Source organism: Dipteris shenzhenensis, chromosome 24 (assembly GCF_047967505.1).
Source record: "Dipteris shenzhenensis isolate YYH24624 ecotype China chromosome 24, Dip_SZ_1.0, whole genome shotgun sequence".
In the NCBI taxonomy this organism is placed as follows: Eukaryota; Viridiplantae; Streptophyta; class Polypodiopsida; order Gleicheniales; family Dipteridaceae; genus Dipteris; species Dipteris shenzhenensis.
Window position 1 is genome coordinate 37172430 of NC_141619.1, and position 25089 is coordinate 37197518.

Below are 25089 nucleotides of genomic sequence, written 5' to 3' on the forward strand. Positions count from 1 at the left end.
CCAGCCCCTTTGCTGCTGCTGTCCTGCCACCTGCCAGCCCTGCTTGCAGGCCATAGACCTGCCCATATACTTTGCCAAGGACCCCGTTATCCAAGCGCCTCTGCCAGGCCCTTCCAGCCACGTCTCCTACGCCGTACTGCCCCGTACATCCTGTTGTCCTGACCCACCTGTACCGCACCATCATCAGGGTCTGTTGCAGGCCCTTCACCTGCCCACTACCCTCGCCATGCTGACCTCATCTGCAGGTCGCAATCCTGTGAGGTGCTGCCCATGTGGCAGCCCCTCTCTGTCTTCTCTCTTGGGCATATCCTGCCCTAGGTCTCCCTCCCCCACGCACTCCTCATTTGGGGGCTTACAGATGGGGAGGTGACCTTTCCAACACCCCCTCTCACCGACACATCTCGGCCCAATGCCAACACGTCAATGACGATGCTCCAGTAACTCCCTGCTCGTTGTCCTCTGGAACCTTTCGGTGTCGAAATCTTTTCCTGGCTTTTCTTCCAGTGGCTCCTCCTCCACCAGGTCCGCTTCCGCTTCCGCACACCATCCTGGTACACAGGTCCATCTTTGGTAGCACCTCCTGGCACCACCTCCTTTAGTCACATTCCCGCCTTCGAACTCGAGCAATCCAGCCATCACGATCTTCCAGTTGTCCCCCTCATAATGAGCGAACAACCTGGAGTCTTCCAGGCACCATGCTCTGAGGGTCTATTTCAACCCGTCCTTCCTTTGGCAAGGTCTGTAACAAAAGTACATCTCCTGATAACCTGGACCGCGAACTTTAAACGCACCTGATTGAACCTGAGTCCACCTCCTTCTCGCAAGGGCACAATCCTCCAGTCGTGGAAGTCAATTCCCAAGAGTTTCTGAATCAGGGTCGTCCTTCAGCAAGGTCCCTGCCTTCAGGCTCCCACACCTGTGAGCCTTCTATTTGGGCTCTGATACCATGTTAGAAAAAACCCAACAGAGGGTACACGCAGCGGAAGACTTATAGTAATGCCCAGGAGCTCACACAGTGTGCAGTGTGGGTGTGGAATCACAAACTTCTTTACTTATGTGCATTCAATAGGTGTGCATACTCATCAATAGACAATGAACCAAACCAGATAGAGAAACCACCAAAATATATATTTCCGTCCACAACTATGGACACAATACAAAAGAGACAGATCCAGAGTCCCACCACCAGTTGGTTGGCTGGTTGGCTGCCTATCCAGCCCTATTTAGGGCCCTTTGCTGGCCTTTGTTCCATGCAGGGTCCAGCCCCTTTGCTGCTGCTGTCCTGCCACCTGCCAGCCCTGCTTGCAGGCCATAGACCTGCCCATATACTTTGCCAAGGACCCCGTTATGCAAGCACCTCTGCCAGGCCCTTCCAGCAACGTGTCCTGCGCCGTACTGCCCCGTACATCCTGCTGTCCTGACCCACCTGTACCGCGCCATCATCAGGGTCTGTTGCAGGCCCTTCACCTGCCCACTACCCTCGCCATGCTGACGTCATCTGCAGGTCGCAATCATGTGAGGTGCTGCTCATGTGGCAGCCCCCTCTCTTTCTTCTCTCTTGGGCATATCCTGCCCTAGGTCTCCCTCCCCCACGCACTCCTCATTTGGGGGCTTACAGATGGGGAGGTGACCTTTCCAACACCCCCTCTCACCGACACATCTCGGCCCCCAATGCCAACACGTCGATGACGATGCTCCAGTAACTCCCTGGTCGTAGTCCTCTGGAACCTTTCAGTGTCGAAATCTTTTCCTGGCTTTTCTTCCAGTGGCTCCTGCTCCACCAGGTCCGCTTCCGCTTCTGCACACCATCCTGGTACACAGGTCCATCTTTGGTAGCACCTCCTGGCACCACCTCCTTCAGTCACGTTCCAGTTGTCCCCCTCATAATGAGCGAACAACCTGGAGTCTTCCAGGCACTATGCTCTGAGGGTCTATTTCAACCCGTCCTTCCTTTGGCAAGGTCTGTAACAAAAGTACATCTCCAGATAACCTGGACCGCGAACTTTAAACGCACCTGACTGAACCTGAGTCCACCTCCTTCTCGCAAGGGCACAATCCTCCAGTCGTGGAAGTCAATTCCCAAGAGTTTCTGAATCAGGGTCGTCCTTCAGCAAGGTCCCTACCTTCAGGGTCCCACACCTGTGAGCCTCCTACTTGGGCTCTGATACCATGTTAGAAAAAACCCAACAGAGGGTACACGCAGCGGAAGACTTATAGTAATGCCCATGAGCTCACACACTGTGCAGTGTGGGTGTGGAATCACAAACTTCTTTACTTATGTGCATTCAATAGGTGTGCATACTCATCAATAAACAATGAACCAAACCAGATAGAGACACCACCAAAATATATATTTCCGTCCACAACTATGGACACAATACAAAAGAGACAGATCCAGAGTCCCACCAATGATGTGGTCCTCTGATCTTACCACAAGGTCCTTCTCCTATCTGCTAGCTATCTCTAGACTCGAGCCCGCGTGCTCCACCTGGAGCTTCTGTAGACTTTCCGTCCTTTGACCTCAGCTCCTTGCTGCCCTAGAAGACAGCCAAGGTCTCAGCCTCACACTTGAGCTAAGTCTGCAGCAACACTGGTACTCCTTCAGCTTCTGGATGTAGGCCCCAAGGGTTGTGCTCTGCTGCTCCTTTCTGCTCTGCTGGAAGCTGCACTGCTGGATGTTGAAATGAGGCCTGAGGCCTCTCCTTTTATAGGGCTCAAGGCCCCCTTGAACCAACCGACCAGCCAGCCCTAAATGGGCCGACTGGCTGGTCTGTAGCAGCCCTAACCAACCGACCAGTTGGTTGGCTGGTTGGCTGCCTATCCAGCCCTATTTAGGGCCCTTTGCTGGCCCTTTGTTCCATGCAGGGTCCAGCCCCTTTGCTGCTGCTGTCCTGCCACCTGCCAGCCCTGCTTGCAGGCCATAGACCTGCCCATATACTTTGCCAAGGACCCCGTTATGCAAGCGCCTCTGCCAAGCCCTTCCAGCCACGTGTCCTGCGCCGTACTGCCCCGTACATCCTGCTGTCCTGACCCACCTGTACCGCACCATCATCAGGGTCTGTTGCAGGCCCTTCACCTACCTGCCCACTACCCTCGCCATGCTGACGCCATCTGCAGGTCGCAATCCTGTGAGGTGCTGCCCATGTGGCAGCCCCCTCTCTTTCTTCTCTCTTGGGCATATCCTGCCCTAGGTCTCCCTCCCCCATGCACTTCTCATTTGGGGGCTTACAGATGGGGAGGTGACCTTTCCAACACTGTCTCTCTGATATCTTCTCACCATTGCTTCGAAGAGGGGTATTGGATACCAAAGCCTTAGTGTGAGAAATCCTAGAGTGAGTGTCCCTCACTAGAGTCTCAGAGGGAATGAGTTGAAGGTTTAAAGCCACATGTCATGTGTGGTTGTGGTTGTGATTGTGATTGAGTAGGAGTTTGATGCGAAAGGTCCATATGACCTCACCTATGATGTCGAAGAGAAGGCTACTCATGCCTATAAAATGAGGACCTGTACTTGCATCTATTACTATCAACAGATCTTGTGCTTGCCTCTACCGGTGTGCCCAACTGACTCATCACTCTTGCTTCTCACTTTTTCTCTTCGTCCACCATGTTTAACAATAGTTAAAAGTATTATGGCTATTTTTTAAAATTGTTCCCTTCAGACGTCTGTTTCGTCCTCCAGAGTTTTTCATTCAGGCTTGGTTACTCTGCAAGTATGTATTTTGTTATGTACAGAAATGAAGCACTAAGCAATTATAGCATACCTTTTCCATTAACCTCACAGAAAAAGAGGGTGTTTTCATTTGCAAGACCCCTTCATGAAAGATATTCCTGGACAAGTGGTTGTAAAAACCTACACACAAGCACATGCAATTCTCGAGTTAAGAGATACTAATATACTAATATATCCTAGCAACTCAGATGTCGCATATGCGTATAGAATAGACAGACACCAATTGCAGTTTTCCAAGGGCAAGTCACAAAAAAAATAAGGAATGTTTACATAATGCCCAGCCAGTTATGCGAATACTTAGTGTGATGGTGGTTGAAGTCAATCCTTCCACACACATACCTTGTTTACAATGATGTAACACTTCTTGATCGATGAAGACGACTGACTTATTCACATCAATGCAAGAGCCTTCTGGTGGCTGCTTGACTTTCTATGTATCAGCTACTTGCAGTGTACATGTTTGATAGTAGTGCATATGGTGCACTACTGTCTGGGTCCAACTTGAAAACCTGAGCTGCAGCACGTACTCCCCGTTCCAAATCACCATGGATTTTACACCCACCAAGCAAGCAGCACCATACTGAAGCACTTTCAAACGGCACAGTGTTGATCAAGGTCTCTGCATCATCCAAGCATCCTGCACGACAAAGAAGGTCAACCATGCACTCATAATGCTCCACCATGTGTGCTACTCCATGTTCTTGATTCATAGAAATGAAATAGTGCCTCCCCTTATCAGTTTGCCCTGTATGACTACATGTAGTAAGAATGGTGTGGAAGGTAATTTGGTCTGGCTTGACACCATCAAGCTGCATTTGATCAAAAAGGCCAAAGACTGCCTCTTCATGACCACTCTGGGCACAAGCTGCAATGATGGCATTCCAACAGACAATATTCCGATATGGCATTCGGTCAAACATGTTTATCGCTTCAGGCAGACCACCACATTTCCCATACATATTAATTAGGGTAGTCCCCACAAAAACATCTCTCTCACATCCACTGTCAATAATGGCAGCATGGATCTTCTGTCCCTCTTCCAGAACCATGATGCTGCAACATGCGTCAAGAGCACAGACAAATGTAACGCAGTTTGGCTTGAGATCCTCACGCTTCATTTGATAAAAAAGTTCCAGAGCCTGCTCCCCTTGCCCATTCTGGGCACATGCTGACATCACTGCAGTCCAGGAGATCACATCTCGCAAGGGCATTTGATCAAATATACTTCTTGCATCACACAGACTCTCACATTTGCCATACATATTGATGAGGGCAGTTCCCACTGCTACCTCTACCTCATACCCTCTGCTCACAAGAGCAGCATGAATGTTACGCCCTTCTGCAAGAACTGAAATGGTGGCACATGCATGTAGAGCACTGACAAATGTGACATCATCGGGCTGAAAACCATTAAAATGCATCTGATAAATACAAGCTAGAGCCTCACTAGCATGCCCATTCTGAGCACAAGCTGTGATTATGGCATTCCATGAGGCCACAGTCCGCTGGGACATTTTGCAAAATACAGTTTTTGCATCAGGTAGACTCCCACATTTGCTATACAGATTTATTAGAGCATTTCCCACAAGAGTCTCTCCCTCAAAACCACTGTCAACAATGGCAGCATGGACTTCTTGCCCCTCTTCCAAGGTTTCCAGGCTACCACAAGCATCAATAGCACATAAAAAAGTGATTTTGTCTGGCTTGAAGTTGGCAAGGTGCATCTCACGATACAAGTCCAAAGCTTCTTTGCCATGCCTATTGTGGACCAACGCTGTCATCATGGCGTTCCATGAGACCTCGTCTTGCTGGGACATCTGGCCAAACACACTCCATGCAGCATGCAGATTCCCACATTTTCCATACATACTCACAAGGGCATTCCCAACAACCAGCTCTCCCATGAATCCACCTTCAAGAATGGCAATATGCACCTTCTTTCCCTCTTCAAGGGCAGAAAGGCTGGCACATGCATCCAGAATGCAAACAAAGGTGATGTGGTTTGGCTTAATGCCAGCAAGCTGCATTTGGTTGAAGAAACTGAGGGCCTCCTCGGGGAGCCCATTTTGGGCACAAACTGCAACCATAGTACTCCAAGAGACCATGTTTCGCTGGGGCATTCGAGCAAAACCAATTCTTGCAGCTTGCAGACTCCGACACTTGCCATACATATTGACCAGGGCATTCCCTACAATGATTTCTCTTTCATAATTGAGGTTGATAATGGCAACATGGATCTCTTGCCCATTATCTAGTGCTGCAAGACTGGCACATGCATCAAGAGCACACAGAAATGTGACAACATCTGGTTTAAAGCCATCACACTGCATTTGATTAAAAAAATTCAGGGCTTCTTCCTCATGCCCATTCTCAGTACATGCCATAATCATCGCATTCCAAGAAACCACATCATGCTCAGGCATATGGCAAAAAACACTTTTCACATCATACAAACTCCCACATCTACCATACATACTGATCAATGCATTCCCGACAAATATTTGTCCTGAGTAGCTGCTATCAGCAATGGTAGAATGGATCTCATGTCCCTCTGTAAGGGCTGCTGGGATAGCACAAGCATCAAGAGCGCACACAAACGTAATTGCATCTGGTTTGACGTTGTCATGCTGCATCTGTTGGAAAAAATCCAGAGCTTCCGTGCAATGCCCATTTTGGGTGCAGGCAACTATCATGGCATTCCAAGATACTGGCGTTCGCTGGGGCATTTGTTCAAACAAATAAATTGCATCATTCAGACTTCCACACTTGCTGTACATGCCGAGGAGAGCATTTCCAATGACAACCTCTCCTGCGTAGCCACCTTCAAGAATGGCAGCATGAATCAATTGCCCCTTTTCAAGCTCTTTCAGGTTTGCACATGCAGTTACAGCACAAACAAAGGTGTAAGGATCTGGCTTAAAACCACCAAGCTGCATTTGACAAAAAAGTTCCAGGGCCTTCCTGCCACACCCATTCTTAATGTATGTGTTAATTAATATATTCCACGAATATAAATTAACATCCGGCAGACTATCAAATACAAAGTGTGCATCCGCCAAGCTGCCACAATCACCATACATTTCAACAAGACAGTTTCCTAGAAACGTGTTGCCTTCGTATTTGCACTTGCTTATGTGAGCATGCACAAGCCTACCATCAGACAAGGCCTTGGCTTCACCACAATGTTTTAACAGAGAAGCCAACGTGCGAAAGTCGGTCGTTTTGCTCACAAGCTGATCAAAGAGACAGGCTTCGTTCCCCATCGCAGTGGGTGCTTGTAGCAAGCCCAATCCCATTTCTTGCGGCCTATTGCCGGCTCACTGTTGTAAGCCATGACTCTCCTGCAGCAGCTGGTCGCTGCGGACAGATGTCCCGGTGAAAATCCAAATTGAGCAAAGAAATGTCAACAATCCCAAGCTTCTCGCCGTTGTGCTTGCTAGAAGTAATTCCTGTATCCTTTAAATGGCGGCATTCATATGTTAATTGGTTTCTTTGCTTTCTAGACATGTACACAAGCCCAGGCGGCGCTCGTTGCGTCCACGACAAGGGAGTCGAGGAAATCTCAAATGACGAAAAGGAAGGCAGATAACAAAGGCAATCGGAGGAGCATGGGGAAAACGCCATCGCCAATTGTAATTGAATTGAATTGCTTGTGCACACGCGAGCTCGGCGAAATTGAAAGAACAAGATCAACATGGTTCAATTGGCCTGCCGTGTGGCATTTAATTGGCTGGATTTTTATTTTTTTTGCCGGAGATTAGGTTTAGTTGTTACTTGTGTGCTTAGTTCAAAGAATAGAAAACGAGAGAGTGGTCTCACTAGTACACAAAATACGTTCCGTGTGAAGTGTTGTTTGTGGTTGCGCTTTTCCATATGTGGTCAATAGTACTTCCATATATCGTAGTCGGTAGTGTTATTTGTTGTTCCATGTTGATGGCGTGCATGTATTGGAGGAGGCTTTGCTTGTTTTGACTCTTCACCTTGTAGTCAATGTCAAAATCTCCCACAATGTATGTTTCTTGGTTTGGATGGATGTTAGCTTGTATTTCCTGTAGGATTGTTTTGAGTGTTTCTGCTTTCCCTTTTGGTGCCTTGTACACGTTCAGAATGGCTATTGTCCTGTCTTTTGGCAGGTCTAATCTTTTCATCTTTAGGCCCATTTGGGTGTAGCACCATATGCCCAGTGCAGACTTGTGAAGTTGCACTTGTGGGACCTGCATCACAAACTGTGGGAACCTCCCTTTCCAAGGAATCAAACTTTGTGATTGGTGTAGTTAGCTCACATGGAGAAAAGATTTGTTTGCACAGTTACTAGTGGAAGGATGGCATGAGATTTAACTTCTTTGCCAACATGTTGACGTTGAGATCCTTCAATGCATCCCAAATATCTTTGCCAACATCAGATGGTGATACCTTCTCTGCACTGGGGTTTACCACAATAGGCTGCGGCACACCGTGCACACTAAGATTTACCATCACCCACTATAATGGTACCTTTTGCACACCGGAATTCCTTAGTAACTCCTCCTTTCACTCGGGGTCCTCTTCATCCTGGTATTGTTGCTCTATACAACTTTGTGCCGCCATCATGTCCTGCTAAAAGAAACCTACATCATGAGCTTGACAAGTACCTTAAAGGACCATGAAAAATGATAGCCAGGAAAATTAATATTCATTGTCTTTGCCAACTCCAAGTCATATAGCCAATTGCAAAGCATGTCCTTTGTGTAGCTATTTTCCTCCCTCTTCTCCGGGTCTATTTCTGCGAGGAGGTCATCCAACATTGTTCTCAAATAATATATGAGCATTCCAAATTCTTTTGGGTATGCCATAGATTTGTAGTAGGTGGATTAATATATAGAGTCTTGGGGCTAGATTTCATAATGGGCTCCTAGTTGTGTCTGCACTGCACTTAAATAGGGAGAGAGTTCATAATGGGCTCTTAGTTGTGTCTGCACTACACTTAAATAGGGAGAAAGTTCATTGAGCCCGACTTTCTCATTCTTCTTTCATACAACCTAACATGTCCACCTCTCATCATTCGGCTGTTTAATCAAAATCACATTAGTTGTCTAATCAAAATCTTTCATCTCACATTAGTTGTCTAATCAAAATCTTTCGTCTCACATTAGTTATTTAATCTAAATATTTCGTCTCACATTATGGTCTTTGGCCAAGTTGTGAGTATTGGCAGGGATAGACAGAGGTTTGGAACACCAATTTGGTTTTTGGTTTTGTAGGTAGGAAGAGGAGGGCACCTGGTGCGGGAGCAAGATAATAGAAGAATGGTAACTTTCTAGGGTCTGAACCCTTGTATATTCTACATGCACCAAGATTAGCTGATCAAGCCAATAGAAGCAATCAACTAGTTTTAGTAACTATGTCCCATAACCACTCTGCTCATGCAAAACAATTAGTTAAAACTACACCAAGGATCTAGTATATTTTGAGAACTTCTAAGGCTTACATCTCAATCTACGGCTATTATTATGGACCCCAATTTTAACTTGATGTTCCTGGATATGTGCTTGTGCTCTTAAGGCACGAGTGGCTTAAGGGGGATAATGTCAGATAAATAGGGTCAATGTACTTGTTAGCCCCCAATTAGGAGTGCATGGGGGCTTGACATCTATAGAAATCTGGGTGAACATGGTGCCATAGGGGCACATGTAGAGGGAATGGGAGATAGTAGCATGTGGGAAGTAAGAGACCATCCTTGATGGGTTAGGTTTAGAGCAGCACATGGGGCCACCTTTGTTAGCAGTGTTGGCTGATTGCAGTGCTTCAAGTAGTCTAGCCATGAGACCATATCCACGAACAATGGGCTGGAGACTTGTGTAGCACATACCATGGGTAGAGGCCCACATTTATATGGGCCTGTAGGTAGTAGGAGAGTAGCCCTCTTCTTGTGCATTAATAGGTGCTGGATCCGCAAGTGTAGATCTGGTTGTTAGTTGGGATTTCCCATAGCTTCCATTTATCAGTGGCCACCTTCCATCGTCTCAAAGATGTCAAGAGACTCTTGACCTTAACCTTCCTAAAAGGGTGATAGGTCCATCAACTTTACCTTCCCTAAAGTTAGGGGTGGGAAGCTACTTGGTGGTCATCTGAGGTTCTCTTTCTTGCTAAAATAGGAGAGCTGAATTGAGAAGTAAAAATGCTAATCTCTGACTTGTGGTAAATCTCTAGAAATGCCAAGTTGGTTTCAGTAGAGCATGGGTAGATTCTGGCAAGAACTAGCATGGAGCTTGGAGCTTCTCGGGGAGCTTGCCTCCCCACCTGTGGCAGCCTGCTACCTGTTGCCCGCTGCTCACCGCCCCTGGCTACCCCGATGCCCTATGCTCCTCCTCACTTCCCTTCTGCCTCACCCTTCCCTCAGCCTCTGCCTTGCCCTGCCTCCTCTGTCTTCTCACTCTCCTTTGCCCCGCTCCTCCCCTCCCGCCATCTCATCTCCTACCCCACCCGCTTCGCACCTCTCGCTACTCCCTGCCTCCCCCACCTGAGCACCTCCCCTCGCCCTTCTGCCTCCCCCCTGCATCTTTCTCCTCCACTCCCCCCCTCGCTCTTCCGCCTCTTCCTCCCCTCACAGGTGCTCCCCCTTCCACTCCTCTACTGCATCCTGCTCTTCCTCCTCTGTCCTTCCCCTTATCCCTTCTACCTCGTGCATGTTCCTCACATAGCAGAGGTTCAAAGTCCACATCCACCCTCGCACCATCACCGAACACCAGGAGTTCCTGATGTGGTGTTGGCAGCCTGCGGTTGAGGAGGAGCGGATTCAGAGCCCCGGCGAGCTTGAGCAACAGAGGAAGCTTGGGATTGCCCCCTTCCCCTCCCCTCCCCCTCCCTTTCCAGATCCCTTCCCCCTTTCCCCTCCACTCCCCCCCCCCCCCCCCCCGGGCTCCCTCCTCCTCGCCCCCCGCTATGATCACTCTCACCACTCGCCCCCTTTCCTCCACCCCCCCACCTCCTCCTATCCCCGCGTAGCCCTCCTCTCCACCTCTACAATAGCAAGTTCCTCAACCTCCCCCTCCTTCCAAGCTTCAACACCCCTGCCAGTAGGCAAGGGTAAGACGTCCCCTTCTGCTCCCTCTCGCATCATCAAGCCCATCTAAGGAGGGAGGCAGAGGGATAGGCCTTGTCCATCCTATAGGTCAGTCACCCCCCACATCCAGCCTAGGTGCCCATTACCGTGGGACTTTTGGAGACTGGGACCTTGGAACTACTTGGAGATCCTAGACTCCTATCCTCTACCGCTAGAGGTAACACTTATGATCCTACAGCCAAGACAAGGGGGCTTGATCAGTGCAGTGGGATCTTAGACACACCCCATTTGGAGCTTCCAGTTTGCCTCCACAGGGTTGGAGAAGTGGACCCTAGAGGTGTTTGATGCTATTATGGGAAACTAGATAGAACACATGATGGATGAGTGGATGGGAGAACAGGGACTGGACCTTCATGCGAGAGGAGCCGTTATGTGGTTTGGCGGCAAGAGTTATCAGATTGCCGATTGAGACCATGGTGAACCATGCATACTAATGGCCCCTCTAGAAGCAGTTTGGGGTGGAAGTCTCCTTCATGATGAAGTGGGCATGGAAGATCGGCATTGACCTGGTATCCACCCTAGTAAGTCGGACAGACACAGACTATTTGCCCTCAAAACATCCAGCAAAGTCACTTAAGGCAGTCTTTCTGGAATAGGCACTCACGCAAAGGAGCACCTTGTTCACTGCACCCCCGTCCTTATGAGCTGGACCATAGTGAGTTGGAATGTGCACGGGCTCCACAATCATGCTCGTAGTCAGCCGTAGTACCTGATACTCTGACAGGAGTTGTAGAGAGCCATTGTAGGATGATCGGTGGATATCCTTTTGATTCAGGAGCATATGTTTTTAGCAGTAGAATCAGATGATATCACCACCTCCTCCTAGGGAGAGGTCCGGAGGAGTGGTCCCTATAGTAGGACAAAGCAGAGGGGTATGCATCTATGTTTCACAGACTTTGGCTCGAGAGGTCTACGACTAGGGCAAGCTTGTCCCGTGACGGGCAGTTTAGATGGGAGTCAGGTTGAGAGAGTCTAGGATTGGGATCCTGAACGTGTACGCCCCAGCATGCAGACAGTGCTGCTCGGCCTTTTGGAGGAGGCTAACAGAGAGTCTTCCGGATGTAGACTCTTGGATTGTTGGAGGAGAGTTCAACAACCTAGAGTTTGGGGAAGACAAGAAGGGCGGTGTCTCATTCGCTGAGATGCCTGCAGTAGAGCATAGCACCTGGGAGTAGTTCATTTTCATGATCAATGTGGCAGAGACCGTGGCGAGAGCCAGATTTCAGCAGGATACCTGGTAGCCTTTTATTCTCTTTTGGACAGAGGAGACATGATGGACTGCTTGAGAGACTAGACCATTTCTACGTTGGGGATTGGGCACTGCATAAAGGTGGCTCTACCAAGATTTTGGTAGGTACCACGATGTTAGACCACTCTCCCGTAGTAATTCACTTAGAGCAACCCCATCGAGGTCTCTCCTAGAAGGGGGTCCCCATCTTAGAGGACCTCCTGTATGATGAGGAGATCCAACAGGCCATGGCAAAGATTTGGGAGCACTCAGAGATGATACCGTGCGAGGGCTGGGCTTTGTGGGCAGCTGATGCGATCCAGAGCAGCAGTGAGGAGGTACAGGCTCACGTCCTTAGGCAGAGGAAGATGCTCCAAGATCGTGAGCAGGCTTTGAGGAGGGACCTCACCTCCATAGAGCAGCTCAAGGAGTAGGACCTAGGTTCCCAGTGGCTTAGAGATAGGCTCAAGAGTGCTCGCCTTGAGCTTTCTCTTATCACTCTTCCCGGGCCCGATGGGTATAGTAGGGGGATAGGATGATGAAGCAATTCTTTCAGACCATGGTCGGCAAGCACACAGCTATAGCGTCTCCGAGATCTATAGGGCATCATGCACACTGACCCGCAGGAGATACTAGACTTGACCACAGATTTCTATAGCCAGCTTTTTCAGACGAAGAGGATGACTCCAGCTAGTTTAGTGGCCCGAGAGGTAGTTTGGGATCACGTTCTGGCAGTGGTCTCGCAGGATTTATGCAGTAGGCTAGAGGTGCCTTTCACTGATGAGGAGCTCTAGAAAGCCGCCTCAAGGCTCTCTCAACCCAGAAGTGTCCTGGGTGAAGATGGCTTGACTCCGGCCTTCTTCCAAAACTTCTGGGATTTCATCTCCACCTCTTTCCAACTAGCATGCCATGAGATTTTTGTCACGGGCTCCCTCTCGCACTCCTTGAGTAGGGGTTGGATTCGTTTGATCCCGAAAGGGGGAGATAGGTTTGACATCCAATAGTGGAGACCGATCACTTTGCTTGATACCACTTACAAGATCCTCGCCAAGGTCTTGAGCTTGTGTGGTTAAGGCCCCATCTTATGGACATCATCCATGACACACAGACATAGCTGAGAAAACATCACTTTAGTCACTTTAGAAAGATTATAATATTGCATATATATACATATACATATATTATTATATGTATATATATATATATATATAAACAACTACACTTACATTGAGAAATATGAAATCCCATAACTAATCCACAATTACTAAATGAATGAATTGTATGCCATTCATTTTGTCTTGTAGTAGTAATAATAAAAGCAAACCACTACATTGGTGGCATTTATATTCCTAGTGTGCAACTAATCACCGTGCTGGTGTTATCCTAAAATTGGTTGTACCCAAGCAAACATTGACCCATGTAATAATAGAAGCAAACCACCGTGCTGGTGTTATCCTAAAACATATACATTGCCCAAGTAAACTCTGGAGAAAATTAATAATTCAATAGATTACACACATATTACATAGTTTGCATCTCAAAGACTCCTTTCTTTCAGATTACATCTCAAGGACTTCTTTCCTTTAGGGGGATGGCTCCACATTGCTTTGATCAAGTTGCCTTTTTGAGCTCTCTGATTGTAGGCTCAGCCCTCCTTGCTCCTTTCCCGAAGGGAGTTGGTTCCTTCCTTCAGGGGCCTGTTGGCCCCTCCCTTTATGTTGCTTCCTCTTTCCTTGATTTGAGCTTCTTGTTTGTAGGCTCGGCCCTTCTTGCTCCTTTCCTGAAGGGGGTTGGTTCCTCCCTTTAGTCTCCTTTTCCTTGCATTCTTGGCCTTCTTCAATTTGAGCTCCTTGTCTTTTGCATTTTTTTCCCAAATGGCAAATTGAGTTGCAACATCTACTTTCTCGTCATAGATAGCTGTAGCAAGTAGGCACATTTGATTTGTCCATGACCTGGGTAATGGCAAATGGCATTCTCTACATATCGATCTTGCATGCATAAACACCCCAAAGGAAAAAACATGCATAGGGTGGTAGCATGCAGGCCATCGGGTCATGCAGTCATCTATGATGGGGTTATGGCAAACCATGCATTTCAAACACTCCCGCATAGCAGGATAGGCATCCGATTTAACTATTATAGCCATCAATATCACAATCTTGCTTTGTACATGATGAAGTTGCTTCTTGATTCATTCCTCCCTCATCCTAAGGCTGCGGATGTTCTCCTTTATCTCGTCCACTCTTTGCTCACTCTATGTAACAACTTCATCTGATTTCCTCAGCATCTCTTGAAGTTGCTTAAATTGCTCAAAAACATCAACATGGGCTGTTTACTTCCACTCTAGTTTGGAAATCTCTCACAATGATGGAATGCTTTTGAAAACTTTCAAAAGCCATTGCGAGCTCATGGACAACCCTATCCTAATCTTGTTGTAGACTCTTTGAACTTCCAATAGTGTTTCGAAAAAACAACCCCCACAGTGGCTGCTGCAACTTGCTCCACCATGGTTACTCTCTGCATCCTTCCTAGCCTGGAGAGCTACCTCATTGTCTTCTCCACTCTGGTTGCTCTCTCTGCCCCATCCTTCCTAGCCTTGAGGCTCTCTTATAGATCCTACATCACCGCTCTGGTTTTTGCATTCTCCATTTTCAGTGCCTCCATCATCTGGTATTTTTTAATGTTCAATGTGTTCTACATGTTGCAGAGCCATTTGTAAAGACCCTCCTTTTTAGCTCTTAGATCTTTAAGCTCCTTTCCCATCATTTCTAGCTCCTTTTTGCGATGTCCCCATCACTTCTAACTTCTTCGAGCCTATCTCAGAGAGGTCTCCTTGATGCGCTTCTCTACTTCTTCTCTTCTATGACATTCCATGTCGACCATTTTGCAGTGGCCTTAGCTTGTTGCTCTCGTTCCAAAAAGGTCCTCGCTTCTACCTCCACTACCTTGGCCTCTTCACCCTCCCTGAGAATTTTCCCAAGTTGTGTTGCCATTACTGTATCGATGGCTTTCTCTTCTAGAAAAGTCACCTTCTAAGACATCTTCTTATCGTATGTCTCCAAAATCCCTTTGAGGGTAGGTGTCATCAGGTGCATTACAACTCCAGTGGATTGAGATGACAATTGGGATTTGCTATCCTCACAATTCTTTAGGTTGGTGATCACGCTCTTGCAGATCCCCTTGGGAAAGATACATCACCTTTTAGTTGCTCTATTGCTGCTTTTCACGATTCCTCTCATATCAAGAAAGAAGTGCATTGTCTTCTTCAGCAAATCTTGGAGGTATGTTGGCAAGCTAGAAAGCTTGACTCCAACATCTTTACTAATCTGAGCATTGGGGTATACATCTAGAATATCCTATCTCTTCCACTACTTGAATGCTTGCAAATTGCCTCTAAGAATGCCTAATGCATTTTCAATCATGCTTTTGGTGATGGTAATCTTCTAACCTGGATAGACTATTTGTCCCTACTTCATGTTCACCTCCTGTATCAACTTGGTGAAGTTGTTGAGAGCATCCAAATTGGGATTTTGAAGAGGAGCTCCCAACAGATGTCATGGTTTCAAGACTAGGGAAGGAGAGGTGCTTGCACTGTGCTACAGAGGGGGAGGAAATATTGTGCGAGGACTGTGCAAGGTCCATTATGAGAGGGGATAGAAGTTGCATGAAGAGCTCAAGGGAGATAGAAATGGTCGAGAGGGATAGACGGTGAAACAATGAAGGAAATGGAATAGTGGAGGCTTAAATTATAGTCCGAGTGCAAGGGAGAAAGAAACAATCGAAAGGGATAGAAGACAAAACAGTGAAGAGAATGGAATAGCAGAGGCTTAAGTTTGTAGCCCGACTAGTGGCGTCTAAGATTACCAGCCACGTTTGTGGTGGTGGCTAAGATCCCATTGGGCTAACAGTTAATTACTAGCCACTGTAGTGGCCCACAATTACTCACTTGCTAGTTACCACCACTAGGCTTACATGCTGATTACTACTACGAGTGCAATAAATTACTAGTCATCGGGTTTGCATGCCCAATAGAGTACTCGAGTGCATGGTAATGAGTGATTAGAGGTGATTAGGCTTCATGATTTACTTTTGTGGTAATTATTACCCGGTGGTGGTGGCTCTCATCAACTGTCTGTGGTGGCTAAGATGCCAGTGGATTGGAAGTTAATTACCAGCCACTGCAGTGGCCCGCAATTACTCACTTGCCAATTACCACCACCGGCTTGCATGCATGATTACTACGAGTGTAGTAAATTACCAGTCACTGGGCTTCCATGGCGGTGGTGGTGGCTCTCAGCAGCCATGTCTGTGGTGGCTTAGTAGAGTACTAGAGTGCATGGTAATGAGTGATTAAAGGTGATTAGGCTTCATGGTTTACTTTTGTGGTAACTACTGCCTGGTGGTGGTGGCTCTCATCAGCCATGTCTGTGGTTGCAAAGATGCCACTGAGCTAGCAATTAATTTACCAGCCACCACTTTAGTGACCTGCAATTACTCACGTGCAAGTTACCACCACTGGGCTTGCATGCATGATTACTATGATTGCAGTAAATTACCAATCACCGGGCTTGCATGCACACTAGAGTACTAGAGTGCATGTTAATGAGTGATTCGAGGTGATTCATGTTTACTTTCGTGGTAATTACTGCCCGGTGGTGGTGGCTCTCATTAGCCACCAATCTCGTGGCTAAGATGCCATCGAGCTGGCATGTAATTACTAGCCACTACAATGGCTTGCTAACCTGCCAGCTACCACCACCGGGCGTCTCTTTCATGATTACCAACCCATCTAGGGTGATGCCTAAGATTCCATCATGGTGGCTTGCAATTAATATGGATGGAACCCCGGGCCTCCAGCCACCACATCAAACTTTATAATATATAAGGTCCGTGGCATTTGGCATTTTACTACATTGCTCTCATCCGCCCCTACTCTACTACTTTGCTCCACACACTCTGCTACTTTGCTCCACACACCCGGCCTCTAGCTCTTTTCTACCCCTGATCTACTTTGCTCCACGCTCCCTCCTCTAACTCTTGTCGCTCATCTCCTCCCCTGCTCATCTGTTCCTCACCCACTCACCTTCACCATGCCATTAGGAAAGAAGAAAAATCATTTTGGGGCCCTGCAAGAAATTCACTATTTACCTATTTGTGTTACACCCAAAATATGGAAAATGCCATAAGATACATATACTTACTGTAAAAAAGCTAGTCTAGTACCCAGGCTTCAAATTGAATGCGAATATAAGATTCTCTATTTTTTGTGTAGAATTTGATGATTTTGACATCGTCGGCGTGTTAGGAGCAGGACAAAACCCACAAATTGACCCCGGAGACACCAAAAACTGATGACTGGCCAACTGACCAAATCACATTTTACTGCAAATCTTTCTTTCCAAGCATTTTTGACCATTCTTTGGGCCTCTGTGCATCGGTTTGCAGTGTCTCTGGGGTTGATTTGGGGTTTTGACCCACTTCGAATGCGCCAACGATGTCAAAGTCATCAAATTATGCACAAAAAGACATATTTGAAGATCATGTATGTTAGACCTAATAAAAGAGAGATTTCGAATATGACTTCTTTTATCTTTTTACATGGTTTTTGGTATTTTTCCAATGTTACATTGGCCCTCTACTGATTGGTCATGAGCCTATTTTTCTAAACCCTAAAAGGTCCCAAAATGAGCTCCCTTTTTTCCTAATGCTACTACCACCCCTCGATGCACTGTGATCCCAATGTTATCTGCCGTCTCATATAAGGTGACTTCATTGCACTCACCTAGCGTAGAAATGCTGGCACTAGTGGACACCCTTCATTCCTACGGTCGATTTCCCCCATATCTGCATGTCACCACCTTAGATGACATGCTCACCTTGGGCCTCTTTATGGCCGTGCTGCATGGATTCCTCCTAAATGTCGATGAAGGCCTCAGGATTTTCATAGGAGAGTACTCTCAACTTGTTGGGGGGGGCATAATCTGAGTCCTGGCAATGTGCATGATCTTTGGCCTCTCCATCTTCTCCTCAATTGGCTCCCTAAAAATGCAACAAGCTGGGCTGGTGGCAATACTGAGTTGTACAAATTTCCTCTTGCTCAACGAGGCTCATAACCACTCAACAATGGTTGGATGCAATCTTTTGGCCTCTAACCTGCTCTTAGCGATCTTGTAGCTCGCTAGATGTAATGTTTTCAAAAATTGCTGAGTTTTTATTACATTTATGCAATCTCTTTTGGTTAAATTTTAGGCTCTTAGTTTGCAATGTTGTTAACTTTTATATTTGAATGGCTATGGTCGCTAGATGTAATCTTTTGGCCTTTAAGGCTCTCATCATTAGATGTACATTGTAATATCTTTTTCTCAAATTTCACTTGATAAATTCTAGTTGATTATCTGGATGGCTCCAGTCATTGCAGTGGCTCTTATAATATTTTTGCCCTCATTTAGGATTTACTGCAACAAGGACTAAAATACCAGTAAAGCAGGACTATAATTTCCTTGGTTTAGGACCAAAATAGCACTAAAATAGCTCTAATGACCCACCATTGTGGTTGCATGGAGATACATCTAGAAAAATACAATTAAATTAGATGGCTATGTATTGAGGCCCCTCTTTGTGATTGCATTAATCTTTTTCCACTTACAAAAAATTAAAAGAACTCAAATGACCAAGAAGCTCCCGATTATATTTTCTTAGCATTATCACATGAACATGACTTTCTATGTGGATGAAGGGTGTAGGGACCTAGAGTTTTATGCAAGGCATGTTTGATTACTTTGAAGTACTAAAAGGTTGCTTATTTGGAACTCCTTTTATAATGGCTTGCATTAGATGTATTTGTATTGAGGTCCATATAGGTGCTTGCATTCTTGTGTTAACTTTTTCCACTTATAGTAGGTTATAAGAACCATATGATGTAGGAAACTATAATGGGAGTTTCTTGAAAACAACAAAATATTTACATTCACGCACACACGTGTTTGACAACAATATGTGATAATGAGTCCAATGACAATGCTTTGCTTAAATAATGGCATATCATTATCATAAGTAGTTTGAGCATTGTGTGGCCTTATGAAGTAGGAGGGGAGAATTGGAGCCAATCCCTTGGCACCATCTATCCTAGAGTCATGTTTCTTGGTAAGAAGTCAACAATTTTGGTTGTTGAACTCTTAATAGTAGCTATAATTGCAATCTTTATTATTTAAAACTATCAATTGGTTTGTATAATGTTAAAGTTTTAAATACATGTACGATGTAATATGTGTAGTAGTCTAGAACTTACCGATCACATCAAAGTTCTCCATCCCTTATGCATTGGATATACTAGCCCATAATGCATCTTTTTGGGAAACAAAATAAGTTCTCTTAAAAAACCACTCAAACCCATTGTGCATTTTTTCCAAAAACACTTTGGCACATTGGGGAGAAAGTAGATGTTTTATTGTAGTATCTTAGACTCTTGTGGTATTGGTTTACAATAAAACATTTTTAGACACAAGATAAAACTAAATGCAAGAGCAACCATCTCATCATACACAAATGACAATGATTTTACTAAGCTCAATAAATCCAACAAGTAAGGGCTAGTCTAAAACTTGTTCTAGATGTTCAAGATAATACCACCCTTTTCTAATATTGCTAGGAGCAAAAGACAAATATCATTTTAAGAGTCCATTTATGCATATAAAATGCATGGTGGAAAGATAAGAGAGAAATTCCATGTGTACTAAATCCTAGATTATTTTCTTTCTTGTTGTGCTATTTCTTCGTTCACCCACTCACCCATGTGACTTATTTGCTTCTTATACAACCAAACTATATGTGTGTAGCTCCCCCAAGAGGTGGTGACGCCACTTAAAAAAACATCTCAATCATTTGCATTCAAAAAACCCTTATGTATACATTTGCATTAAAAAAAATTCTCTCAATCATTTGCATTCAAAAAAAACCTTATGTATACATCTTGGATGGTAAGTGTCCCAAATTTCTTCTTAATTCCTTGTATAAAGCTTGTATGAAGGCAGATATTCTTTCCTGTCCCTACCTCATTATAACATATTTTAAGAGATGAACGTATTCATATATCCGTGGATGAGCCCACACTCGGGTTCCAACATTCATAAGCTCTTATCAAAATCATTGGAGGCATCTTCTACACAGTACTATATAGCACAATTGAAGACCAAGTGTTGCATTCTAGTTGGAGGTTATAAGGCTTGCGGATTTAAAGGGAAACCACTGCTAGCTCGAGTACTTTTCTGTTTGTGGGCTCATGTATGATGCAACTTGTAGAATGAAAAGGCAACTGGGGATTGTTCTATTTGTGGGTTCATGTGAGGTTGGGCGTAAGCGATGGCGTCGAAAGGTGTGGGGATTGGTGTAGTGCAGGGGGGAGGAGGAATGGTGCACCAGGAGCAAAGAGGTGAGGAGAGGAGGAGATGGAGGAGGAGGAGGAGAAGGAATATAGGAGAGCACTTTATTTTTGTGGGGGGAGGCGAGTTTAAGGAAGTGGCGGTGGTCAACAAACCTGTAGACAATTATTCCTTGTGTTGTGGTGTCTATATGCGTGTGCGTGACGTCTTCTTGACCACCGGCCAAAATGGAGGCGTGCAATTCAACAGTTGAAAATGATAAGGCAGCCGTCCAAAGAGGCAATCGACTGTAGATTGATATACTTTGATTGCCAGCCGCCCAGCTTATATGCTGATCTTGACTTTTGATGGATTAGTTTACGTCGTGAAGCATGCTCTGCAAGATCAGCCCAGAATTAGGAGAACGAGTCACGGACAGTTAAGACGATAACTGCGAAACTTTTGTAAAGGCCACCTGCAACGTTGAATAAAAATCAAAATTGAACCATATTTGCACCCTTCGAGCTGAAAGGGTCGGCTATGGCGTCGTCTCCATGCACCGTTGAAATGGTCTTTCCTGCTGTTTTTACGTCGTCGTTCATCTTGTTGAAAACAAATCATCCACATACAGTAAGCTTCCACATTGAATGCAGTTTTTTCTTCGTGTGATCGCTGCGGCCTTTCCAATCGGTTCCATTATCGTTGAAATCGTCCTCCTCGCCTAGTTTATCCTGCTTGCCCTTCGCTTCTCTCGCCATACCGCTTTATAATAATCTATTCTCTCCTCTCCCTTGCAACGACCAATACAAAACCTGCACGCTAACGTATCGCAACTTCCACCTCCACAAGCCTCGGCCCACCCTTCGCATCGACCTCTTCTTTCCTGTAAAACCAGCAAGCCGCTCCCTCACCTTGAATCACAACTCTTCGTCCGCAGCCTAGCTTAGTGCCTGCTAACCCTTGAACCTTAACGTCGATCCATTCCCTCATCTGCCTTCTCAACGTGTTCCGTTGCTGGGAAGATCTATTCCCTCTTTCTCCTGAACAGGTTTTTTGAGCATGGGTAACTTGATTTCTTGCGGATTGGGCCATGTTCCATTTAAGCACGTTGTTAAAGTTGTTCATTCCAATGGTCTCGTTGATGAATTTCACAGACCTATAACCGTGGGGGAACTCACTGTTGACTATCCGGATCATTGCATTTGCCATTCGAACCATCTGCACATTTTGCAAAATATAACCCCCTTGTCAGACGACGAGGAGATGGAGCTCGGGCAGATTTATTTCCTTCTCCCGCGAAAAACATTTGAGCGTCCTCTCACAGAAGAGGATGTAGCTGCGCTGATTTCAAAAGCGTCCGTTGCCAGGAAAGCGAGTTACAAAGGTTTGTATGCAAAACAGTCCATGCCTCCGCTTCCGCTTCCGCTAGAGCCAACTCTTGAATTGAAACAGAACGGGGACACCACTCAAGTGACGGTCTCCAGAGAGTTCCTTCAGAGGCTTCTTGAAGAATCTCGAAGGAAGCTGGAGGAGACTTCCTCGCCTTCAAATGTCTGTGATTCTTCAGCCCTTCAGACAGCATACATGAAGTACACGCTAGAGAAGAGCATGCGGTCATGGAGACCGAGGTTAGAGACGATCGAGGAGGGAAATTTTGCGGTGGGTTAAGCATGGATGGCCAGAACCTGAAGCGATTAAATCTTGACACTTGATGCGCCCAAGGATTGGCAATAACAAAATGGCAGGAATTATGGGCGGACATGGCACCACTTTCGGCGACTCTCAATTGGAAGCAAGGGATGAAAGCAGAAGCGAAGAGATAATGCAGGGATGCAGTTGAAAAACGGTTTCGAGGCCAAGAAAGATGCAGGTAGCAGCAGGACATTCGGCGGCTCCAACAGGATCAAAGTCGAAAGAAGAGCATGCAGGTAGCCGCAACAGATTACTACTAAGGAATGTTCAGCCACACAGCTTGAATTTGGGGTCATGCTACTAAGGAATGCTCAGTCACACAGCAAAATCCAGTGAGCATTAACTCTCCTTCGCGTACTGCATAGATTAGATTTATGCAATGTCTACAAGCCGGTATGCTAGCTAAATGCTATAAGCAAGCAATTTTTCTTCGTTTGAATTGGTGCTCTGTTCCAACCCGAATCCCTAGGTCATGCATGATTGCTAATTGACCCTACGCCTCCCTCTTTACCTTTCCAAATGGGCTTCGAACGATGTAATTGTGGCCGAAGATTAAGCCTTACCAGCTTGAGAATGGAAAGGGTTTCTTAGAGTTTGATTACAAGCAATGAAGAGAAGGGCTAGTTGGAGGGTGGAAGTTTGTATTCCCCTTGCTCCACAAAACTCGGATATTAAAAGTTATATTATTCTAATTACGTACATTTTCAAGCTTTTATTTTTAGTAGGTATGCCATCCCACATACATCATTACTCTAGTTTGGGATCAAAGCAACACTTGTTAGCGACACAAGTAAGAAAAATTAGCAATATCATTGTTTTGCAATGAATCATTAAAAAACACGGTGAAAATTTTCACAGGACTTGCCAAGAGGTTTAGTGACGAGGCTTGGGAATGAGAATGTGAGTGGTGGAGTGGTTTGACTAGTAGCACTAATTTGTCCTGGGGATGGTGTTTTGGAGGTGGACATTTGCCCAAATCTGGTATAGCATGAGTTCGTGAATTGTAGAGGGTGAATTGATAGCTGAACGCATGATATTTGATGAAGAGCGCTGGCAAGAGTGGTGAAAGCATAGTTCACATCACAACAATTAGCATTGAAGTTATCGATGATGATGGTTGGGTTCGCCATGCCCAAGCTTTGTAGGAGATCGTCTAGGGTTCTAACGTAATCTGTGATGTTTGTTTTAAGGGATTTGTATGTTCCTATGACATGTAATTTAGGAAATGTTTCATTTGTGAAGGTGGTGCTTATTAACTCAATGCCTTGTGTTGTTAGACTAGTGCTTGTGATTATGCATTACTAATTAGGGATCCTTGTGATTAGACTGGTGCTTGTGATTAGAGATTGAGCATCCTTCTATAGAAGTGGAAGGCCAAAGTTGTCCAAGTAGGATAGGCCATTGAAGGCCACTAGTAGGGATTGAACTATTTTGGTAGACTTTGTTTCTTGGAGGCATAAGATGTCATTGATGAGTACAATGCTATCTGCTAGGATGTCTTGTTGGTGTGCACTGAAAGACACCGTATTCAAGGATTTGATTATTTTCTATATTTGGGTATGTTCTTTTGGAGGCATTCCCATCTTAATATTGTTTGCAGCCTTGATATTTCATCCCGCATAGGCGAGGCACAACCATGTCAACCCTAATTTGTTTTTTTTCTATTTGTTGCAGAGAAGGAATAGAATTTTTGTGAATGCAATTCATGCAAGTGTACTATGTTAACCCATGAGTTTGGATTTTTTGTGGGTCGAATGCGATGCTTGCCATTATTAGTCCTTTGGATCTGTGTATTGTTCTTGAATTTGCTCATTGTATTGGGAATTGCTTGCGTGTGGGGATGTTTGGCAAATTTTTCTCTACTTGAAATTCTTTCATGATTTGTTGTATTGGTGTCCATTGGCAATATTCTTTCATCATATAAGGGTTGATTGTCATATCGCGTTCTTGAACAGATGGTGTTTTAAAAGGAGATCCAAGCTATTATTTGGTGTTCTTTATTGCTTGCATGCCAAAATGTGCCATCTGCATCATTAACAAGAGTGGAGGGAATATCTATGTATATTATCATTCCTTTATTTAGTGCTAATGTTTTATGCGGTCTGCCTATTGCTTGTGTGTCTTTTGGAGGCTTGATATTTCTATTGCATGTCTTGTGTTTTGTACCAGTTTCTTTTAGAATGTAATCCATCCCTAGGAGCTTGTTGAGGATGATTTGGTTGTGATTTTGATTATAATTATGTTTTCTTGGTATCCATTGGACCGCGTGCTTCTAGTCGCTAGCATGGTGTTTTTGTATTCTTTGAATGGAAGATAGAGTGAGTAGTTCTCACATGGTAGAAGTGTGCTAGGTCCTTCTATTGGTTGAAGCATATCAATCATCTAATTTGTGCCTTCTCTAGCTTTCTTTCCTTGCCACTTCTTCTTTGTAGCATGCACAAAGGTAGTGTGGTTCACTTTTGCACTTGCAAATATTTTGTACAATGTCTTCAAAAAATATGTTGATGTCATCATCTTGGAGACATTGCAAGGCTTCTTTTCTTTTTAGTAGGAGTATTCTTTCTTCTTAGAAGTTGGTATTGAAGAAGAGAAATTCTCCTGAGGAGCTCGTTATTGCAACGATAGCGCAATGTAAACATCTTGTTGGGAGCTTAATTCCTACATGTTTATACTTGTGTTGCTAAGCTGTCATAGGTGTTCAAATGTGGCAAGATTATTTTCGATGCACTAATCGAGCTTTTCTTGTAGTTGTGCCAGTCTCTATCATGTAAGGAGTGCAATAGCCTACTACATCATGTGCATTTAGGATATTGTATGTCTATGCTGGCATCCCATAACCAAGATAGCTCAAAATAGTTAGTGGAAACTGTAAGTTTTCCAAGAGGGTAGCTTTGGGATGCCATATCTGGATGGTCGGTTTGCTCTCCTACAACCTTTGTGATGGTGATGTATTTATGCACTTTGAAGTATTCCAAGTAGT

The 25089-nt window shown here is 45.3% G+C and overlaps 2 protein-coding genes across 2 annotated transcripts; one reads left to right on the forward strand and one right to left on the reverse strand.

Annotated features, from left to right (window-relative positions):
- Positions 1-3792: 3792 nt before the first annotated feature.
- Positions 3793-7396, reverse strand: LOC147886561 (pentatricopeptide repeat-containing protein At3g09040, mitochondrial-like). Its single transcript, XM_087395640.1, has 2 exons — positions 4070-7396; positions 3793-3850 (listed from the first exon to the last, which is right to left on the reverse strand). The coding sequence occupies exon 1, from the start codon at positions 7024-7026 to the stop codon at positions 4168-4170; it is 2859 nt and encodes a 952-aa protein (XP_087251766.1). The 5' UTR covers positions 7027-7396; the 3' UTR covers positions 3793-3850; positions 4070-4167.
- A 13878-nt stretch (positions 7397-21274) lies between these two features.
- LOC147886562 (uncharacterized) lies at positions 21275-22108 on the forward strand. Its single transcript, XM_087395877.1, has one exon. The coding sequence runs from the start codon at positions 21477-21479 to the stop codon at positions 22083-22085; it is 609 nt and encodes a 202-aa protein (XP_087252003.1). The 5' UTR covers positions 21275-21476; the 3' UTR covers positions 22086-22108.
- Positions 22109-25089: the final 2981 nt, after the last annotated feature.